At 37.6% G+C, this 20,395-nt stretch overlaps 1 protein-coding gene across 2 annotated transcripts in view; it reads left to right on the forward strand.

Moving 5' to 3' along the window:
- myo10l3 (myosin X, like 3) overlaps positions 1-20,395 on the forward strand; it is a 71,720-nt gene continuing 51,325 nt past the window's right edge. For both annotated transcript variants that reach the window (XM_028435957.1, XM_028435958.1), the window contains exons 1-2: positions 1-252; positions 15,854-15,952. In XM_028435957.1, coding sequence (XP_028291758.1) covers positions 229-252; positions 15,854-15,952 — 123 coding nt within the window. In that variant the 5' untranslated portion in view covers positions 1-228. The remainder of the gene's footprint in view (positions 253-15,853; positions 15,953-20,395) is intronic.

Here is a 20,395-nt window from a genome sequence, read left to right on the forward strand (position 1 = left end):
AGGCTCCTCCACAGCAGCAGAACTAGCGGCGGCGCGTCGGGGCACACAAAAACAAAACCAAAATTGCTTGTTTCTGACCCTTAAAGTCTACTTTGCTGAGAGAAGAGCGTAAAATAAAGAAGAAGAAAAGCGAATGGAAATAATTCGGGAGCAAAGCGTGCTCTCCTCCACTACTGTGGTGGTACCCTGAAGTCAGACTACAAAGAGGCAAGAAAGGTCGAGCTCTGGATGATGGATGGGGTTTATTTAGAGGTGAGTTAGCTCACTTTTAAACACATGCACAACACGTGGAGGTTAGATTTTTTTTTCACTTTCATTCACCTTTAAAAACTTTATTCTTTAATTCAAGACATTTTATTTTGTCATAAGTGTCAGTAATTTGACCTAAAAGTTGCAATTTTACCACTAGGCACCAGGTTGATGTTTACCTATTGGTTGTAATGCCAACCATAGTCCATACTAGCTGTGGGATAGGGTGCTGGGTGCACATTTAGCAGGAACTATCCTTCATTCATAGATATATTTGGTTTACAATAGGCCTGGGCAATATATCGAGTCATGTCGCAATTTTTCTTTTTGTAATTTGGAAAATTACAATAGCGCCTATATTGACATATTTTTAATTTATCGCCTATTTGCTTTTGCTACTTCTCAGAACACCATTTCTGAGTGCGTCGCCAACCCAGACCCCTAAATAAGCCACACTACAGAACTCACTCACACGTGCTGTCCCTAAAGGAGAAAAAGCCTAAAGTTGCACATATTGTGCAGCTGCTTGTTAATAAATGTGCCTGTGTGGCATTTTGAATCAGAACATTTAACCCAGAATTTCCTTTCTGTTAAGACTTAATTGAGGTAAAAAATATCGAGATCTATATTGTATATCACCATTTTGAGAGTACAGAGATAAGAATTTTGGTCCCTGTTGCCCAGCCCTAGTGTGCAATATATATGAAGTCTTCCAAATGTAAGAAACTCATGAGTCATGTGAGAGTTTTGCCACCTCACTGCCTGCATCAGTACCAGTGCACCCTGCATGTGTCAGCTGCTGAACATCCCACTCACCTTTTACACATGCTGCGTAAAAACTGACATGGTCTGATTTGTCAGAGTCTGACTCAGAGGAGGGCGCACGCACACACACACGGAGAGAGAGGTGCTGAGTAGGGATGTCTGTGACTCACTGGGGTTAACTTTACTCTCAACTGATGCATACATGGACAGGAAAGCATCTCAAAGCAAAAATCTGCTTTATATGCAGCACGTTGGCCAGTTTTAGGCAATTATTTATTCAATCATGTGCCATAATGCCTCATTTTATTCTAGTCTATTAGTTTGTAAACTGGTAAGATATATACTGACTCAGCAAACTCTTATACTGTTTAGTATGATTTACTTTTTAGATGACTACTTTTCTTTGATTTTATGTGACCAATGGTGTTTCATTAATTTATTTGTTTGTTTTTCTGTTAGCAGATTTAAATCAAAAGTAAATCTAACAGGTTTTTGGACAAAATTTGTAACCAAAGATAGATCTTATGCCAAGAAAGATTCAATTAAATGTTGGAGGGGATTCAGCTCAATATACTGATTCTGGATCTGTCATTGGCTAAATTTCCAAAATTCCTATTTCGGTTCTTAAATTACCGATCTTTATGAAATTTGCCACAAAGTGTGGAAGGGAGATATAGGTTTGAACTCCGTCCGTCCGAGTTAAAGGGGATAGCTTTTCTCAGAAACTGTTTAAGATAGGATAACCAAATTTAGTGTGGGGCTTCATGGTATCAATACCTTGATTGAGTTAAAAAATGAGAAGCGCACAATTTTTTTTTCCGGAGTTATTGCCCTTGGTCTGTTTTTTTTTTTTTTTTTTAAACTCTGTTCAAGGTATCTTTAAAGCGGACAGCTTTTCTTAGACACCATTTAAGATAAGATAACCAAATTTGGTGTGTGGCTTCAGGGTATCAATACCTTGATGGAGTTCGAAAATGAGCAGTGCGCAATTATTTTTTCCGGAGTTATTGCCCTTGTTCAGTTTTTTTTACTCTGAGGTATTTTCAAAGGGGACAGCTTTTCTTAGAAACCGTTTAAGACAGTTAGTAATTTTATATTCTGATGTGATAATATTGTCTTATGTATACCTAAGTTATTAGATTTAGGACATTTAGGAAAAGGTTGTGAGTTATAATGACAACCAATCTGGCGGGGGATGTAGATGACTGTCTTCTTCTTATTTATGGGGATTGTAATTTTTCCATCGCTTTTAAAGTCTGAATGATAATGGAACCATGATCAGGTTCACTGATTCAGATAAATGTGAATATCTGAAAAGAGGAGATTTGGTGCTTGGCGGAGGTTTGTGCCCTGAGTCCTCTTGTTATTGTTTAAAAAATTGGTCCAATTTTGTTTTCTTTTTTTTGTTGTTGTTGCAAATAATTAGAAGAAAATTAAAAATGTATGTAACCACAAAAATTTGACTTGATTTTCCCTGTACCTTTCACCAAAATGCCACAATAATATCTAGCCTTTTTTGTATTATTGTGCTCTAAGCAAAAAGAGGATCTGATTGTAACACACAGAAAATTACTGGCACAATCAACTGTACAACATTAGCAAACAACAACAACACTGTGATAACTGTAAATCAGTCAAATCCTCATTATGCTTTTTAAACCAAGATAGAAAATAAAGAAACTGTCCTGATTTGAGTTGCTTTGTCTGGACATATGCCATGCCTTAGTGAAACTGTGTGGATTCATTTAAGCTGCAATCCTGGAAGTCAAGTGAGACGTAGATTAAAATCAAACTATGTGGGCCAGAGTAGCAGCAGTGAAAATTAAAAGCTGATTCTTTACTCACTGCCAGGACAATGTAGAGAGTCAATGTCATGTGAAAACTGACAGTTTTAGCATTTTTGCTTGAAATAAAGTCTCCATGTTGTTGATCACAAGTTCTGATTTTGACTACGTTTTTGTTGCATGTCCCTGTTTTGACAAAAATTGCAAATTAGACCATTGTCAGGTATGATAGTTATGGAAAAAAACACACATGCTCCATTAAAAGTTCTTGCTCTGTATTTTATGCCTTTGTGAAACATCCTGTTGTCGACGTTGAATCCCAACTATTTTCTAAACTGGGTGAAGAATACCTTTAAGTCAACAGCTGTTCCACACTGTAAAGCCGCTCGAGGACCTTTCCACACCCCTTAACTCCTTCATTGCATTACACAACAAATTCCTTCCCCTCTGACAGAGTGAATCCCAAATTCCCCAGCCCTGACCCCACAAATTCTGGGTCATGGCTGCCGTTCATCCCTTTATTGTCGACCTGACACCCACACCGTCTCCCGTAGCCCCACGCGGACACATTCTCCCCATCCTAGGACATCCCTTGAAGCGATGTGCGCTGTTTATGTCTGGCTCTGTGAAGCCGGAGCCACGGATAAGTACGTTGGGAAACCTGTAACGTGAGAAAGATCAGTTTGTGGTTGGCAGACTATTTTTCCCTTTGCGATGTCGGGGTTCTTTTTGTCCAGTTGTCATTTCCTCCAGCTGCTGCTTTAAAGAGCTGAGAACCTGAGCTCAGTCATTGGTCTCTATTTTCACTGGTAAAGTAAGGAAAGAAGTCAGGAAGTTCTTTGAGGTTGTCAGGACGGAAGCAGGGAGTGTTGTGAACCAGATGAAAGCTGAACTTGTTAATAAATTGCTGCCGGTATGATATGTAATCCTAAATGGTTAATGTATGTATGAATTAGGGGATTTTAAAACAACACAACACCACTGAGAGTTATAAAGAATTAACAGGCCTGTGTGATCATGGCCAGGTGTGGTTTGTGTATGTGTCAGCAGATCTCCTGCAGCTTTACTCAAACAGGGGGGTTGTTTAATCTGTCACAAGAGCGCCGGGCTAATTACCAACAACTATTGTCTACTAACTACTACCCAGCCCAGATAGCAAAATTCTTCTGGTTTGGCCAACACCTGGCATGTTCATCCGGCCCAGATACTGCATGGAATGATGGCACTTGGACTCTCCTGTTTGCCAAAACCTGACCAGGACCAAGCCAGATGTAAGCCAAGGATGGACCAAATATACATGGCACCCTAATTATGGGCCACTTGTGGCTCACATCCAGATTAGTTGATGCGAACTTGCCATAATTGAGCCAAAACTGGCCCAAATAGTTTTCAAGATAACTAGCCCACATTTGCAGAATCATATGTGGGCCAATTTGGCCTCAAATCTATTTTGTACGGGCCAGAAGAATGTCAAAAGTGCCAGATCATTGGAAGATGTGGCCCACATTTGTATGCTATCTGGGAGGAAACATGCTAACTCTTTCTCATAATGACCCCCATTTGTGGCAGAGGTTTGAAAACCAATGAAGAGTTTTAAATTTGATGAGTTTTCTACTTCACTGTTATATCAACAATAAAAATGAGTCAGAATTCATAATTGGCTAATTCAATTAGCCAATCCTTGTCACCCCTGCCTGCTGTTTATGTTTGCATTTCATGTGTTCCTATCAGTAATCTGACCCCATATGTCAGTGACCATCACTAAAGGCTGTGATAACCTCCTGTTGACACCCAGCTATTGACTTTACCTTCATCTGCTCTACAGACAAAGACCCTCCTGTGTTAGTGATGAATATTTAAGCTTCCTCTTTACAGCGTTTAGTCTCCATTCACACACATTCACACACGATGCCGCATGGAAGTTAGTCTTCCTGTCTAACGGCCTCTGATGATGGACAAACTATTGTTATATGGTGTCCCGTCCACCCGGAAATGTAACTGTGGCAACATTTGACATGTAGGCGATTAACTATGTTGGAATTGTTGGTAGCATTGTTGCAATATGAATACAACCTAAAGGACATTAATAAAAGGCAGCAAACTTTCCTACAGTGTTAATATTAATAGACACAGAACAAGCAGCTGTAGGGTTTGGATAAGATTAGACATAATAACAGAAATATTGTAAATATGTCAAAGAAATACCAAAAAAAAAGTACAGTTGAATCTTAAAAATTATTACAAATATCTGACTTTAAATATGTATTAACATGCACATTTACAAATTAGTATAAGACACGAAATAACCACTGATCTTTGTTTCTCATGGTTGAAAATGTGAGTATTTTTTTTTAAATTTAAAAAAGTAATACCACTCACGATTTCACTATTGCCCATTCCATCTGTGCCATGTTCTCCTGGAAGTTACGGGCGTTCACTCTTTAAGTTTCCTCTTACAGTCTTAAAACACGTAATTAATAGGGGTGTGCACTGCCATGAATCTGACGATATGATCCGATTCACGATTTGCATGTCACGATACGATATATCCCCGTAGTGAACATACAATAAATATACATTATACATCGCGATATATCACAATATCAATAAAGACAAATTTCACCTTTACAAGCACAAACGGTATGAAATACAAATGAGAACAAATAAATGGTAACCAACTGTAATTCAAGTACCAATATCAAAAACAAGTGGTATGTTTATCAAACTGTCAAATTACATTTTCAAAAAAGTTTAACTTATGCTGTTAAGTTCTTAAATCTTTAAAAAAGAAACCACATACATCTATACAAGGGCGCAATATGTTTTATTAATATAAAGAGAAATCAACGTCCAAGCTAAAATAACTGAAACTGTATTTCCCCTCGGGATTGATAAAGTATAATCAATCAATCAAATGCATGAGGTAGTTTAACATGGTCTGATGTGGTGACACCTAGTGACCGGCAGTTTACATGCTATGCATATGTTAGCACAATTAAATCGTTTTTTCATTAAAAACACGATTTCAAAAATCTATTTGGACATTTTATGGATTGTTTCGATAACCGGGTGGTGAAATATTGCGATATATTGCCAAATCACTTTTTTCTTATACCCTTAGTTATTAGATTAATTGGAGTAAATGTGTGTGATTATGTATTGTCTGTGTCTGTATTTGTATGTGGAATAGCCTGATAGACGAAGAAAAATACCATTGTAGTATGTTGTGTTCAATAGAGTTCTAGCTGGATAAAGTTGACCTTTTCTGTTAGAGCCGAGTTGATGGGAATCCGCTGAGACAATCAGATGCACATAATATTGTACATCCACCACCTCTAAAAATGCACTACAGTCTATAATGCGTTATTGCATCATTAGGGGTGATGTAATGCTTTCTCCGTCACCAGAGATGTTTCTAAATGATAGGTTGATCATTTGTATGCTGACTGAACGTCTCCATGGGTAGCTGATGTTACTGTTGTGACATCTGTGTTTAGTTAGAAGTATTATCAGTAGGTAAGGTATACTGTCCTGTCTCTTTTCATCATAATATGATTTAGGTATTATCTCTGTCTAGGTGAAGCTAGCCTCTAATCTGGATATAGTTCTGTCTCTCCAGATGTGTATGACCGTTCTACTTCTTATCTGGAGAAATCAAACGTTGAACGATGATTGTTTATCACTGCACATGGCATCCCCTGCCTCATTAAGAGTTTGTTGTTGTTCCACCTGTGCCGTCCTACCTGACCAACATGGTGGATCAGTGATGAGTGTAACTCAAATCCTTTAGGTTTAGAGGTCAAGTCTGCCAGCTTAATAAAGGCCAACTTGTGATTGCTGCAATAGTCCAGATGTTGGCTTTCTACATTTAGTCCGCTATGATTAATCGGCATTGGCAGGCTATTATGGGATGGAGTACTTCGAACTTGCATCATCCTGGGTGTATGGGGTAAACATGCCAACCACATGGACATTATACTAAAGGGAAATGTAGGTCTTTTTTAAGCATGTGGTTTTTTTTCCTGTAAAATTTCTCTATCAGAGGCAGTTCCTACACTAATTGTTGGAATTTACATCCTGTTGTGTTTAAGGGCACATCCCACACTGCATGAGCTGCAGCTTCTGTGGCCTTATAAGTCAAACTGGAAGAAACAGCAGAGCATGATGATGGCACAATCTGTAGTCATCACTCAGCATTTCCATCTATTCACAGTCTGCTTTATGAGACCTGGTGACTAAAAGGAGAAGAAATGTTCTGTATGTTGATTACTTTCTCGCTCGAGCGCAGTAATATTTTCCTAATCCGTAGACTCATTCATTTCTCTCCCATACCGTATTGACCACTCCGCACAAGGTCGCAGGGGTTCATTGGAGTCCATCAAAGCTAAACCAAGTCGGTTTGAGAGGGCGAGGCCAGCAGGGCTTTAATCCAAGGATTCTGTGGTTGTGATGCTAACCATCATGCCAGCGAGCAAGCCACGACTGGATTTTGTTCGATTGAAATGTTGATTCAAGGCTTCTGTGACACGATGCCACTAAATTAGTAGACCACTTTGTTTCCAGGTCTTAGATTTTATTTTTTAAAGAGTTTAGATGTTCTCCTTGAGCATGTGTGGTTTTTTTTTTTTTAGCCATTTTGCTGCAGGTTTAGCACACTTCCCTCTATGTCTGCACTGGCACTACGTTATTGTAAAACTAGGCGCTACATCATCTTGTTTTTAATGGCAGTGGCTGTCCATATGGTTGCCATATCAATATACCAACATTCTATCCATACGCAGCACCCCTCATTGGCCAGTTTAGGTCATGTGATAGGTCAGTCATTGGCCAGTTTAGGTTTTGTGACTAAGACTAAAACTGTAAACCTAACCCTTACCCTAAAAATTATTGCGATATAGGGTTATAACCTAACCCTAACCCTAAGACGATACATACGTGTACTTCGGTAAACGTACCAATAACACCAGGGGTTGTCCGTACGGCAACCGTACGAATAGACTATGTCTTGGGATGTAGGGTGTTTCCACTTTTACTTTTCTTTACCATATATAACATATTTCTGAAATGTTATTCATGCCCTAGGACTAATTTTGTGCAGCCCAATTGTAAACAGAAAATGATAGAGAAAGACACAAAACCACAGCAAAAATACACACGCAAAAATTACTATAAAAAAACGATAACACGGCTACAAATATACACAAAAATAGAAGAAAAAGATACAAAACAATGCCAAAGTCACAAAATTGACTCCAAAAACATAAAACGACAACAATATTACACAAAATGAGAGAAAAATATACAAAATGATTACAAAAACACCTTGTCTTTTCCTGTATTAATGCACACACTTGTCATTTTTCTAAATGCAGACATGAATGTTGATAATGTGGCCCTCGGATCAGATACAATCACATTTTTATGGCCCTTGCTGTGATTAAAGTTACCCAGTTCTGGTTTAGGTAATCTTCAAAGATTCTGTAGTATCACCTGAGAATGCAGATTACTATTGTGATACACAAACAATGTGATTTAAATACATTTTTAAAGAGACAATTTTACAGGTAGCTATGTTACCAATTTTTGACATTTTATGTTCTTATTCTACGTAAAAAACAAACTTATACTGATATCTGCTAATACAGTATAATGCCCTAATATTCAGCATATGTGATCTTAAAAGTAAATATTTTAGGGTGTGTTGTTTCATATAGCGTCGACATGAAAAATGTTGACAGGGACTTTTATTGCTGCCATTTTTCTGGACTGAGTTATCCTGGAGTTCTGTAACCAATTGCCCCCGGCCTCACTCAGAATTAAAGGTAATAACATTCCTGAATGAACAGCATACCTGAAATACCTTTGGGATCCCTGCCGTGTGACCCCATCAAAAGTTAAATGAATAAAGTAAAGAGTTTAGAGGAATTTGAAAACAACCCCTTTTCTGAATAACTATTTAAAATCGCACAAATCACTTGAATTATGGATCAAATTTCTCATTTCTATGAAATAAATCAGAATGGTAAAATAAAATATTGTCCAATCCAAGTCTAGGATCAACGTCTCTCCTCTGATCACTGGAAGAATGGAGCAAAATAGAAATATGTTCTCACAGGATGAGGATGTGAGACGGGGCACTGTACCAGACATTTGTGGCACACAGTCAAGTGTTCATCTCTGCACTGTTGTCCTCCTGAGAGCATAATTTGTAATGCAAATTTCTTTTCAATACACTCATTAGCAACACAGTAGATTAGCAGTGTCAGATGATGAGAAGGAGGTGCATTTTGCAGACCTCTTGTCCTACCCAGACAGTATGTGTATATGTGTATTGAGTGAAGGACACAAAACATAATCTTAAAACCCACTGATGCTCTCAAATAGACAAAAACACACACACACACACACACACACACACACACACACACACGTAATCCTAACATTTGCAGATAAATTAAGAGTGAGGTGTTTAAAAGAAATATCTTCATTGAGTTTGATTACTGCTCATATTTAAACTACACTCAGATGCTCTGTGACCCTTATTGGCTCATAAAATCCTGTTTCTGAATATAAAGTTGAAGTTCCGTGTGACACTGTTAACCAATGAGGGTGCTGCCTCCGGGCTACCCCCTGTAAATCTGTTTATAGCTTCCTCAGCAGGGGGCGTATGCTGTTTCTCATAGTCAAGAACAATTGATGTATTTCCAACCCATCCCTCTACCACTGACAAGGAAAGCCCAGCACCCGTGGGAGTCCACCTCCTCCATTAGTGAATTTCTGCTCCCGACATTATTAATTCATACATCTTCCAGCACAGATGCTAGAGGTGGCCTTTAATCATCTGGTTTCTCCTCTTGGTCACCCGCCTTTGCCTGTAACAGCCCACACCCCAGGCTGGCTGTGTGACAGGAGCTGATCAGTGTACAGCCGACAGACGGCACGGAGACAGCTGGGAGACAAAGGAGCAGGAAACTGTAAAAGTGACATGCAGAACCACAATCTGCATTAATCAATGGTTCGCTATCAGTAAATATTTTCTATATTATTAATTCATGCATTTTCTATATCTCCGACGGAGCTATCATACAGAGACAATCTTATCTACAATGTGAGTTTATTATTTTTACCTTGTCTTTTTTTATAGAACAACAATCGATTGCCATAAAATAATTTAGCATTTTTTTTTACAAATCAGTTTTGCCTTAAAAAAATCTTGATTTCATTTTTGATTTTTTTTTTTCAATGCACTTAAAAATGACTGCAGACATCAGATATATTGTCAAAGTTGCAACTTTATGGCTGTGATTGTCCTAAAGAGTTAAAATGCATAAAACAATCCCAAAATAAAAAGGAAATGAGTCATTCAACAATTTCAAGCTTTAACCCAGGTTTAAGCAAAAGTGCAACAGCAACTTCACGGTAGCTTAAATAAATTTTTTTTAACTCGAATTTGCAAAATAAAAATGATTTTTATCAACAAATTTGATAAATCGATTAAATTGATTTTTTGCCCAGCTCTAGAATTACCTAACTAATCAATATAACAAGCAACCACTTTAATCCATCAGATCAAATTGATTTACAATAAACAGAGACGTGCCTAAGCTGACATTTTACTGTTTGTATGGGGCAAAATATTTAGAAAACTATGGCAAAAATATTTGCCCATAATGTTTAATTTTCTTTTTTAACCTCACATTTTGTGGTGACAGGCTGATTTCACATCGGTATAGACTCGGACTTGGGCCGTATGGGTTGAGAAGAGTTTATTACCACCTTGATTTGGGTCATTTTGTGTTCACTTTTTTGATCTGTTCCAAAGCGATAGGGGGAAAAAAAATTATAGTGCTGCTTGTTTTTGATGGACTGTAACTATAAATGGATACTATTATAGGCAGTAAAAAGCAGAAAGAACAGGGTGAAGGTAGGGCTGGGCAGTATGACCAAAAATGTATATCACAGTATTTTTCTAAATTCTAATGGTTTCACGCTAATGACAGTATTTTTTTTTTTCATGCATAATCGGGTGTTCACAGCTTTTTTAATATATATATAATTCAGCCTAAACTGGCCCAAATAGGTTTCAAGATAATTAGCCCACATTTGTTGCAACGTATGTGGGCCAATTTTGGCTGAAATGTATTTTGTAAGGGCCAGAAGAATGCCAAAAGTGCCGGATCATGCAAGATGTGGCCCACTTCCGTATGTTATCCAGTTATCTACTATTTTCCATCTACATTTAAGCTGTTTTTAATTTCATATCGTGTTTTTTGTTTTTACTTGCTGTCTGTCAGCTCTCTATCAAAGGTATTAATTTGATTGCTAATGCTCTGCTTCGGCCAAAACAAACGCTGTAGATTTCACTGCCTGATCTGCTTTAGATTTTGTTTTGTGTTCACACCAGCCCAAATGAAGGGGACTTTGTGGGCAAGTGAATCCTAGACCATTTAAAATACTCCAGGATTAATTGTTGTGAATAGTAGAGACAACATTTCATATTTTATCAAAGAAGCTTCTGCAGTTCTGAAACCGACTAGGTGAGAATCTGCCATTGAAGCATTAGGGTTAATAAGCTATTGTGTCACTCATTAGCAAACTAAACGGTCCTTGCCAGTTGACTGGATGTCATCTTGCAATGGTTTGGTTAAGCCCTATTAATTTTGACAATTAAATAAAACGCATATTAGAAAATGCCATTTTTATGCCTTTTTTTAGTCAAACTGTTACCATCTAAAACTAGTAATTGATGAAAATAACTCAAAAATGTAAGGTAAACATCTAACATCATACTTATCTACAGTACTTGCAGGTTACAGGACATCCTTCTATCCTCGGAACTCGACATCTGTCTGTAGTGTGACCCCTTTCCACCTGTCTATGGTTTATGCAATATCTCAATCTTCTAGATGTGAATAAATCTCAGTTGTACAAATATTTCATCCACTCCATCGGGAAACAATTTTTTTGTAAATGCTTAAGTTCCTCAGGTGCTTTAACCTTTGATCCAGACATGTGTTGTGTTTGTGTTGACTATATTCTCTGACATTCCATGCCAAGTAATATTTATTTACAGTCCCGAAATCAGTTTTTAGATGGATGTGCCAACAACGATTCACAGCTGTTTGCACTTATACACCCATGAAATATACCCATCATAACTGCTTGTTCAACCATATCCATGCCAGGTGGAATTAATCAGCTTCCCTTTCTTTTGGCTGATATGCACAGCTGACAGCCCATGCTGTATGTCTGAATGTATGCCAAAGAGCAAGGAACGAGCTCTGGCACCTTGTACTGTATGCTCTTAAATATTTAGGAGCATTCATCAGCAAGTCTATGAGCTGGATGTCTTTGTACAGTCTGCTGAAACTTAAACCTCCAACTGCGGGATCATTCAGCCGCAGTGGTTCTGGTGTCAGAAAGCACGATAGGACGGTTTTAGTGGGTCATATTACAGTAGACTTTGAGTTAAAGTCCTTTGAAATGATCTGAAGCTTGAAATGTCATAGCAGAAGTTTAGTTTTTCTTTTTTATTGGAACCAATGAAACATCAGCTGAGGTGTTTACAGTAGATCTGAAATTCAAAGATCAGTGAGTTTCACTAGCAAAATAAATAATGTATTTTCTTGTGATCACTAGCTACGAGGTGGCTGCTTGATTCAGTAAGCGTAGTTATCCATCAGCCGGTATGTCATGTCTGGACGACCGAATACGAGCTGATACTCGTGTCTCTTTGCGTCCCAGCTGGCTTTTGTTTGAGAGTATTTCCGCCTGGTTAACTTCTCCACCATCGCGTCGAGGTGCTTGCTTTTGTTCTGACTTAGTGACAAAGCTACTGAGAACGGAGGGGAAAAGGGGGAGGAGTTTTAACTGCACCATCTGTTGCTAAGACAATTCATTTTGACTTTATACCCTCTGGCTTCAGACACTTTAGTGACAAATGTGACCACTTAGCACAAACAAGTGATTATACAAACACATCCTACATGTGTCTACTGTGTTTTTCAGAAACGAAATGTGGAAATGGGAAAATCGCCTAAAATTGTTTGCCTTTATCTTGTCAGCATTCTCATTTTGCATATTCTCTTGAAAGTCAATTAAGATGAAACTGAAATGACTTTATACCAAAATAGATAAACAGTGAGAGAAAATCTCCAACTAAACGTATAATCAGAATCAGAATCAGAATCCTTTTATGGTCATTGTTGCTCTTTCAGATGCACAACAAAATTTAAAAAAAAAAACAGCACAAAGAGAAAAGTCTGCAAAATGAAATAGAATAGTACAGGACATAAAAATCAAAAAAACTGTAATGCAGTTGCTTAGCTTATCACATCAATATGATAAACTAAAGTGGAATTATTTCACAGTCAGGATTATTGTCACTGGGGACTGGTCTACCATATGATAATGTGCTGATGGGACGACGTAATTCCTAATTTATAAATTCCAATCTGCTTAAACATAGGGATGTTGGATAGTAGCTTTTAGCCAATAACCAATATGCTGATATTGTCCAAGATCAATTTTTCAATATAAACAGATCCCCTCCCCACCAACCTATTTTTGGGTCACATTGTATTTATCTCCATGGAAATAACAATCTTTTAATATACTGTAATGGCCCACTAGCTATATTCCACAAATAAACAGCAATTGGTGCAAAATAAGAATACTTATTCAACTTTAATTATGGCAAAATTGCCATATTCATATTTACTATGTTGTCTGAAGCAACATTTTCAATATCGGCGGAAAAAGTGATACTGATGTCAACCGATATTACATTTGAGGGCTAATATCTAGGGTTTAGTAAATGAAAAATGTATTTTTCTGTTTGAATTGGTTGTCCTTTGAATAGCCCAATAGAGTTACTTTCTACTATTTACAGCATTAAATCTCTGATAATTTATTCCATATTCAAGTAAAATTGGTACAGTGACTTCAAAATTCACAATTAAATCGAAAATTTAATTAAATGGTGAATCAAATCAAACAGGGTCCTAATTGGGAACTCTGAATCGATACCGAGATCTACTAACATCAGCCGATTATATCACCCATTTTTATTTAAAAAGTTTTATCCGTCCTATCTTCACGATGATTACCATCAGTAAAGTTTTTCAATCAGTCTATGAGTATAAGTTTTTAGAGTTTGAGCTGGATGAACTTTTCAAGACTTGAAAATGCATAAAAATCTTACGAGCCATTTCAGAGCATGTCTTTGTCATTGTTTGCTTGCTTCAGAATTGATCTAAATAGTGCCTGACTTGTTTCTTTTCAACTTTTACTTCTCAATTCATTAGGTAAAAAGCAGTTTTCTAAAGTAAAAAAAAGAGAGAGAGGACTGGTGATTTTCTTGTGAGTTCCGTCTTATTTGATATCCAGTTACATAACATAACTGATCTCCTTAAAATCTATAGGATAAACACAATTAATCCCCTCACTGGATTTCAGATAAACTCACGTGAAGCAGCTTTTCTCGGAATCGGCCTTGCATGCTAAAACTAGTACCAGGCACACACAGTCACCAATTGACTCATATCCAAGGAAAGCTGCAACAATGTATTTTCATTTGTTAGCCAACACTTCTAGATGTAGGTTTGTGTCATGATTTTCCATTTCAATCCACACATTCGGAGACAGGTCATTATTAGCCGCCTGCACTATTCTTCTTCTCCCTCTAACTCCCATCCTCAGCCTCCTAATTTACTCCACTCTCTTTATCCCACTCACTGCTGTCCCCTGTGGTTTAAGAGCTACATTTAGCTGCGCTCCATTAGCCCAGTGGAAAAAAAGGCTTGATGATTATAGAAGTCGGTTTTGAAGCCTGCCTGGGTTAAATGTCAGACTTACTGCCAAGTTGCAAAATTTAAGATCAGAATAAAACCAGGGAATCCTCTCACCCTCTGTCTGTTCTTTTATTTAACCCTTAAATAGAGTAAAAACTTTTTTAGACAAAGCATTTCACATAAATAGTAAACATCATTGAACAACAGCATCTTGATCTTTGGTTTGACCCTGGTAGCAAACACATTTGTGCTCCAGGGTTAAGCATGTGCGCACACGCGGCAGCCTGTTGTTAATAGTTAATGAGGATTGATGTCTGGATGTGGTGACCTTGTATAAGGTTTCCCAGTGGAATCCATGCATATTGATCCTATCAGTTTAATGCTCTGTTGGACACACAATTCACTTATAGGCCATGCTTCACTGGCCACTCTAAGACTACGAGCAACTCAGGTGATTAATGGAGGTTAGTGGATCAAAGATGAGCCGGGGAAAAAAGGAGTTTCTACCCCTATTAAAAACCCTTGGATGAGAAAGCTTTGTTTATTCATGTTCCAACTATTTCTCTTGGAGTCAGGTTTTTATAAAGCTTGGTTACAATAATTTAGATTCATATCATAATACCACAGGAGCAAATGCTCACGTCTGTTTTTGATCTTACACAAAACTTGTCGCCGGACACGCTTAAGGAAATGACTGCCCATCTGAGCAATCAGCCTCCAATTCCTGTTATTACTCGCTGCTACTGAGCTGCAAACAAACACGTCTGAGAAGGTCAGTGGCTTCACATGGATACACAAACACAGGAGTCCAGGCTGTCCAGTTTGGCTGCAGGTCTGTTGGTTATCTCTGCCTGGATCCTCAATCTTATCAAGGAAAATAGAAAGAAAGAAAGAACAGCAGACAAGGAAGCATTTGTTCTGACCAACATTCATTTATTTCCATATTATCACTGTTAGGGAGTACTACCACAAAACCAAAGACTTAGAGAAAGTGTGTATGACGTGTATGAGTGGTGGTTTTAGTCGCTGAAAGCCTCATGTGGAAGCCTGGCTGGCAATCAGTTAAAAGATGCATAGGATTTACAGTAGCTGAGTAACCTTTCTTATTTCTAATATTTTTATTATGCCTAAATGATCATATTCTCCCACTTTTGTCAGAATGCATGTTGTTGTTCACTGCTAATACAGTATATGTTTGCAAATATGCTCCATGAGCCTCCCAGTCATGAAACTGAGTTTGTTGTCCTGGCTTTTGTGTTTCAGGGGGCCCGTGTATGGCTGAGACACAAAGAGCAGCTCCTCCCCTCCACCATCAGCTCTTATGAGGATTCCACACTGGTCCTCACCACTGATTATGGGAAAGTAAGTGATGTTGGACTCTGGACTGGATTCTCTTGACATTATCTCAAACTCTAGAACCTACACCAGAGAGGGGCCACTAAATGTCACTAAAATAAAAACCTACATGAACGAAAAACAGCAAAAGATCTCCAACAACACAGAGGGTGACAAAAAACACTAAACTGTCTCTTAAAACAAAACGACTCCAGTGACACACAACAATAAAATAAAAACTTGAAAAATTACACAAAAAAAGCATTACCAGAAAATACACAAAAATGCAACAAAAACAAACAAAATTACTCAAAAACCCACATTACAACAAAGAATTAAAAAAACTAGGGGTGTCCCGATCCGATATTGATATCGGATATCGGTTCAATATCAACCAGAAAACGAATATCGGAATTTATCGGACTGCATCTGAAATCTCTTATATATATTATATTATCTTGATTCGATTGTAGAATACTGTAGATATTAATTTGAAGGTTAACATTTGTGTAACCAATTGGTTAATAATAAATGGGTCCGTTTTTCTCATACCTACTATTGCTGACTATTGTTCTCTGTTTGGGTAACATCACTTGATCAAGCATTTTTTTAAATTCCACACTACAACATAAGTAATAAAAGTATGCATGATTAGTGCTGATATTGTATCGGATCTATATCGGTATCGGCCAATACGCAAGGCTGCAATATTGGTATCGTATCGGAAGTGGAATAGTTATATCGGGACATCCCTATAAAAAGCACTACCATAAAACCATTAAAACACAGAATGACTCCAATAACACACAACACTACAATAAAAATACACAAAATGACCCCAAAAACTAGAATTTACAAAAATGAAAGAAAAAATAGAAAACGATTACAAAAACACACAAACTCTTTGTTCTTTCCTGGATCAATGCTCAGACTGGTCATTGTTTTAAGTGCTGACACGAGTGCTGATAATGTGGCCCTTAGAGCCGACAATCTCATTTTTGTGGCCCCCACTGTGATAAGACAGTAGTTGCCCATCTCTGATCTACACTCTTGTTCCTGCACCAATATTTCTCAGCGAATGAATCCAGACTCTGTTGTTGGTTTTCAAACAATACAGTGCTTTTTAAAAATCTAAAGTGTGTTATTGATTTGTGAAGTACCCTCTTTACAGAGGTGAACCATCCCTTAGAGTATCTTTCAATAGCACAGTTCTTGTTGTGCGTTGTGCACAGTTCATTAAGTTCAGTGTAGTGTTTTGTGTATTTTCAGTATGTGGGAGGTAATTGTTTGGCCACATGTGTTTCATTGGAGTGGGCTGCAGTGGGCTCAACACCTTTTGTAATGAAAAAAGAATGACAGGAATGGAGTCCGTTTCAAGTCATCGAGCCAACCTTATCTTTTTGGCAGTGCGCGCTTTCTTTGTGTCTGGAGGAAATCCTGTTTGAGAGGAAGAGAGAATTGGAGAGACAAGCAGGGAGTGAGAGGTGACAGTCAAACATAATGTCTCTCTGAAATGTATTGTAGTTATGAACTGTGTAAACTGCATACACCTAGTTTATTTTGTGTGTGCAATTATTTTGTCTCAAACTCAACACATTGCACAGCGTTTGGTCAGGGTTTACTGTCAAGAACAATCGAGAGCAGAAGGAAGACATTCCATCTAATCTCAGATCAGAATGATATCGTTTTAGTTCAAACAATAAGAGTAGTGGCATAACGGGCCCGAGGCTTGTAACTAGAGGGTTGTTGGTTCAAATCCATTGTGGGACTTTGAGCATCTCCCTTAAACCTATTGTTTCCAGAACTCTCTTGAAAAAGAGATTCTTAATCTCAATGAGATTTTCCTGGTTAAACAAAGGCTAAAACAAAAACATTAGCTCTGTTAGCTTCACACCCATTATAGCACCATTGCTATTAGTGCAGCAATTAAAAAATAGTGCAGCAGTATCTTGGTATCATCATATTCTGTCAAATGCCTAATGATAAAAAAAACACCATGTTCAAAAAAAGCGCAAACACCCGCCAAGCACCAAATCTCCTCTTTGCCAGATATTGGCAGTGATAATTCACACTTTAAAAAAATCGCTCTGAAATGCACAATTCTGAGTATTTTTCGAGAATTTTTTTCTTGAAAGAGCAGGATTGGGCCTAATCATGTGTTTACACTTTCATTTCAAGAAGTTACCCATGTGTTGTCAGATTTATGATTCAAAATAAAAAAAGCAGAAATGTAAAAGGACGTGATACGGTTCAGTCCAAAAATATATTGCATGTCCTTCTGGGAGACAGTGACACCCCATTTAGGGACTGGGAGTAGGTCCCCATTGTTGCAGCTGACATGAGCTCCGTCTCAAATGTTCTTGACATGTGAGCTCAGCATGTTGTTGGTTATTGAGAGAGGCATATGGGTGTCTCCCCCATTTCCACATCCCAATCCTCTGAAGAATGGCTGGAATGTGTGAGTGAGAATCAGACTGTCTCCACCTTTAGAGATATCTGGCTGATCCTGTGCCATCCCCTGGTCATTAAGATGACACTTCGTCAGAGGTTTGTCGTCATTTGCTGACGCGTCAGTTTCTTGATCAAACTCAGACTAATGTGTGGGTGTTTCGTGAGATATCTGGTAATATCTGGTGTTTAATTTCCATGGACTATGTCTGAGTCTGTTCTTTGGACACCGCTGCAAAACCCATCCACCAAGTTGGTGGTGTGTGTCATTATCTTTCCTGCTGTGTGTGCACTAAGGTGCTCAGTTTGACTCCTGAGAGCACAATCTTTATCAGCCTTTGGTTCTGGAAGCTGACCAGGCTCCTGTCACATTACCGGCCTCATCTCATCGCTCCTCACTGTCTCCTCACTGGTAAACTGGGGACCTGGGAGAGCTCATACAATAGTAAAGATGCTGTTGTGACAATGTTGCAATGATTAACATTAAGCCTATTATTATTATCTGTGCATGCACACAGCGTGTTAGTTTTTATATTTTTATTTGACACAGTTTAAAATACAACAAAACATAATAATATCAACAGTGGACAGACATTAACAGAAATCAATACACTTTAGAGGCTTGCTAGGGAAAACTCCAAAAAACCTCAAGGGACTTGAAGAAGAGGGCCCCGATATAACAATTCAACTTTAATTACAGAGAAAAAATAAAATAAAATAAAGTCAAGACAAAATAAAGGAACGTCAAGACAGTAAAACTTTGAAACGGAGCAGAAAACAGGAAAAAGAAAAACATTGACATAAAAATTAAAATTAAAAGTCAAGAAAAAAAAAATTAATAGAACCAAAAGTAACAATTGTTTGATTATTTATTAAGAAATAGGTTTTTGATAGAATTGTTAAATGAGCATGGGTATTGTTTGAGCAGATGAGGAGGAAGTGAATTCCAATTATTGAATTGTAGAAATGATGAAAATGTTTTAGATTTTGGTTCAGGTGTCAGCAGAACTGAAGGCCAAACCTGCTCCCATGCAGTTTTAACAAAGACAGAAACATGGTTGTTTTGCACACACACACACTGCTCAGTGATGGTAAGCATTGCTGCCTTCAAGCACAGGAATCATGCTGAACAATGCAGAATCTATTCACTCTAACTCTAAATGAGTATCTGTGATAGTTTCTGTGGGGTTTCCATGCAGCAGAACATTTCCCCCCCAAAAAAGTTTATTACAGCTGGAAATTAAAGAATAAATAAATACATAAATAAATAATGCAAAATAAGAACAAGTTCATTCACAAGTCCAACAGCTTTTTCATTTTGTGTGTTTCTATTATTTCTATTTCTAATTTTAGTTAATTACTTGTCAGAGTGTGATTTGTACTTTTGACCAGAAATGAAATTACAAACTCAGAATCAGAATCATAAAATGCTTTATTAAATCCAGAGGGGTAATTAGAACAGCAAAGAGCGGCATATTAAAGACAAAACTAATAATAAAGATTATACGCACGCAGAAAAGGGAGCAAGACTACACAGAGAAAATGTGCAAATGAAAGATAAGGTGCAAAAATATTAAAAATAATAATAATGAATTTAAATTAATAAAGTATATATACATATGTAAACAATTTTTTTTAGGTCCATGGCAGGCCAGCTGTGGTGAAAAAAACTTTGTTTTTTGTTGAAAATAGACCCCCCAGAAATTGATTTTCTTTTTCTTGAAAGTAATTGGTTTTCAGAAAAACAAAATTATTTTTCTAAAGAGTTTTTCTTGTGTTTGTTTTTTTCATCAAATAAATGTGACAAGGATGAAGTGTGGCCCCTGATTCTCTCCGGCCCCTGCAGACATGCAGCGTGGACTAAAATAGGTCACTGATTATTGCTCCTTGTGGTTGGATAATTAATCAATGGAGCCTTTATGTGAGCCTCTTATCTAAGTGATGTGCTTTCATTAGCAAAACTCACCCAAACTCTCCCTGTTAGCGTCTGTGATGGGTAAAAACAAACAAATAACTGGTTTA

Source organism: Gouania willdenowi, chromosome 21 (assembly GCF_900634775.1).
Source record: "Gouania willdenowi chromosome 21, fGouWil2.1, whole genome shotgun sequence".
Classification (NCBI taxonomy): domain Eukaryota; kingdom Metazoa; phylum Chordata; class Actinopteri; order Blenniiformes; family Gobiesocidae; genus Gouania; species Gouania willdenowi.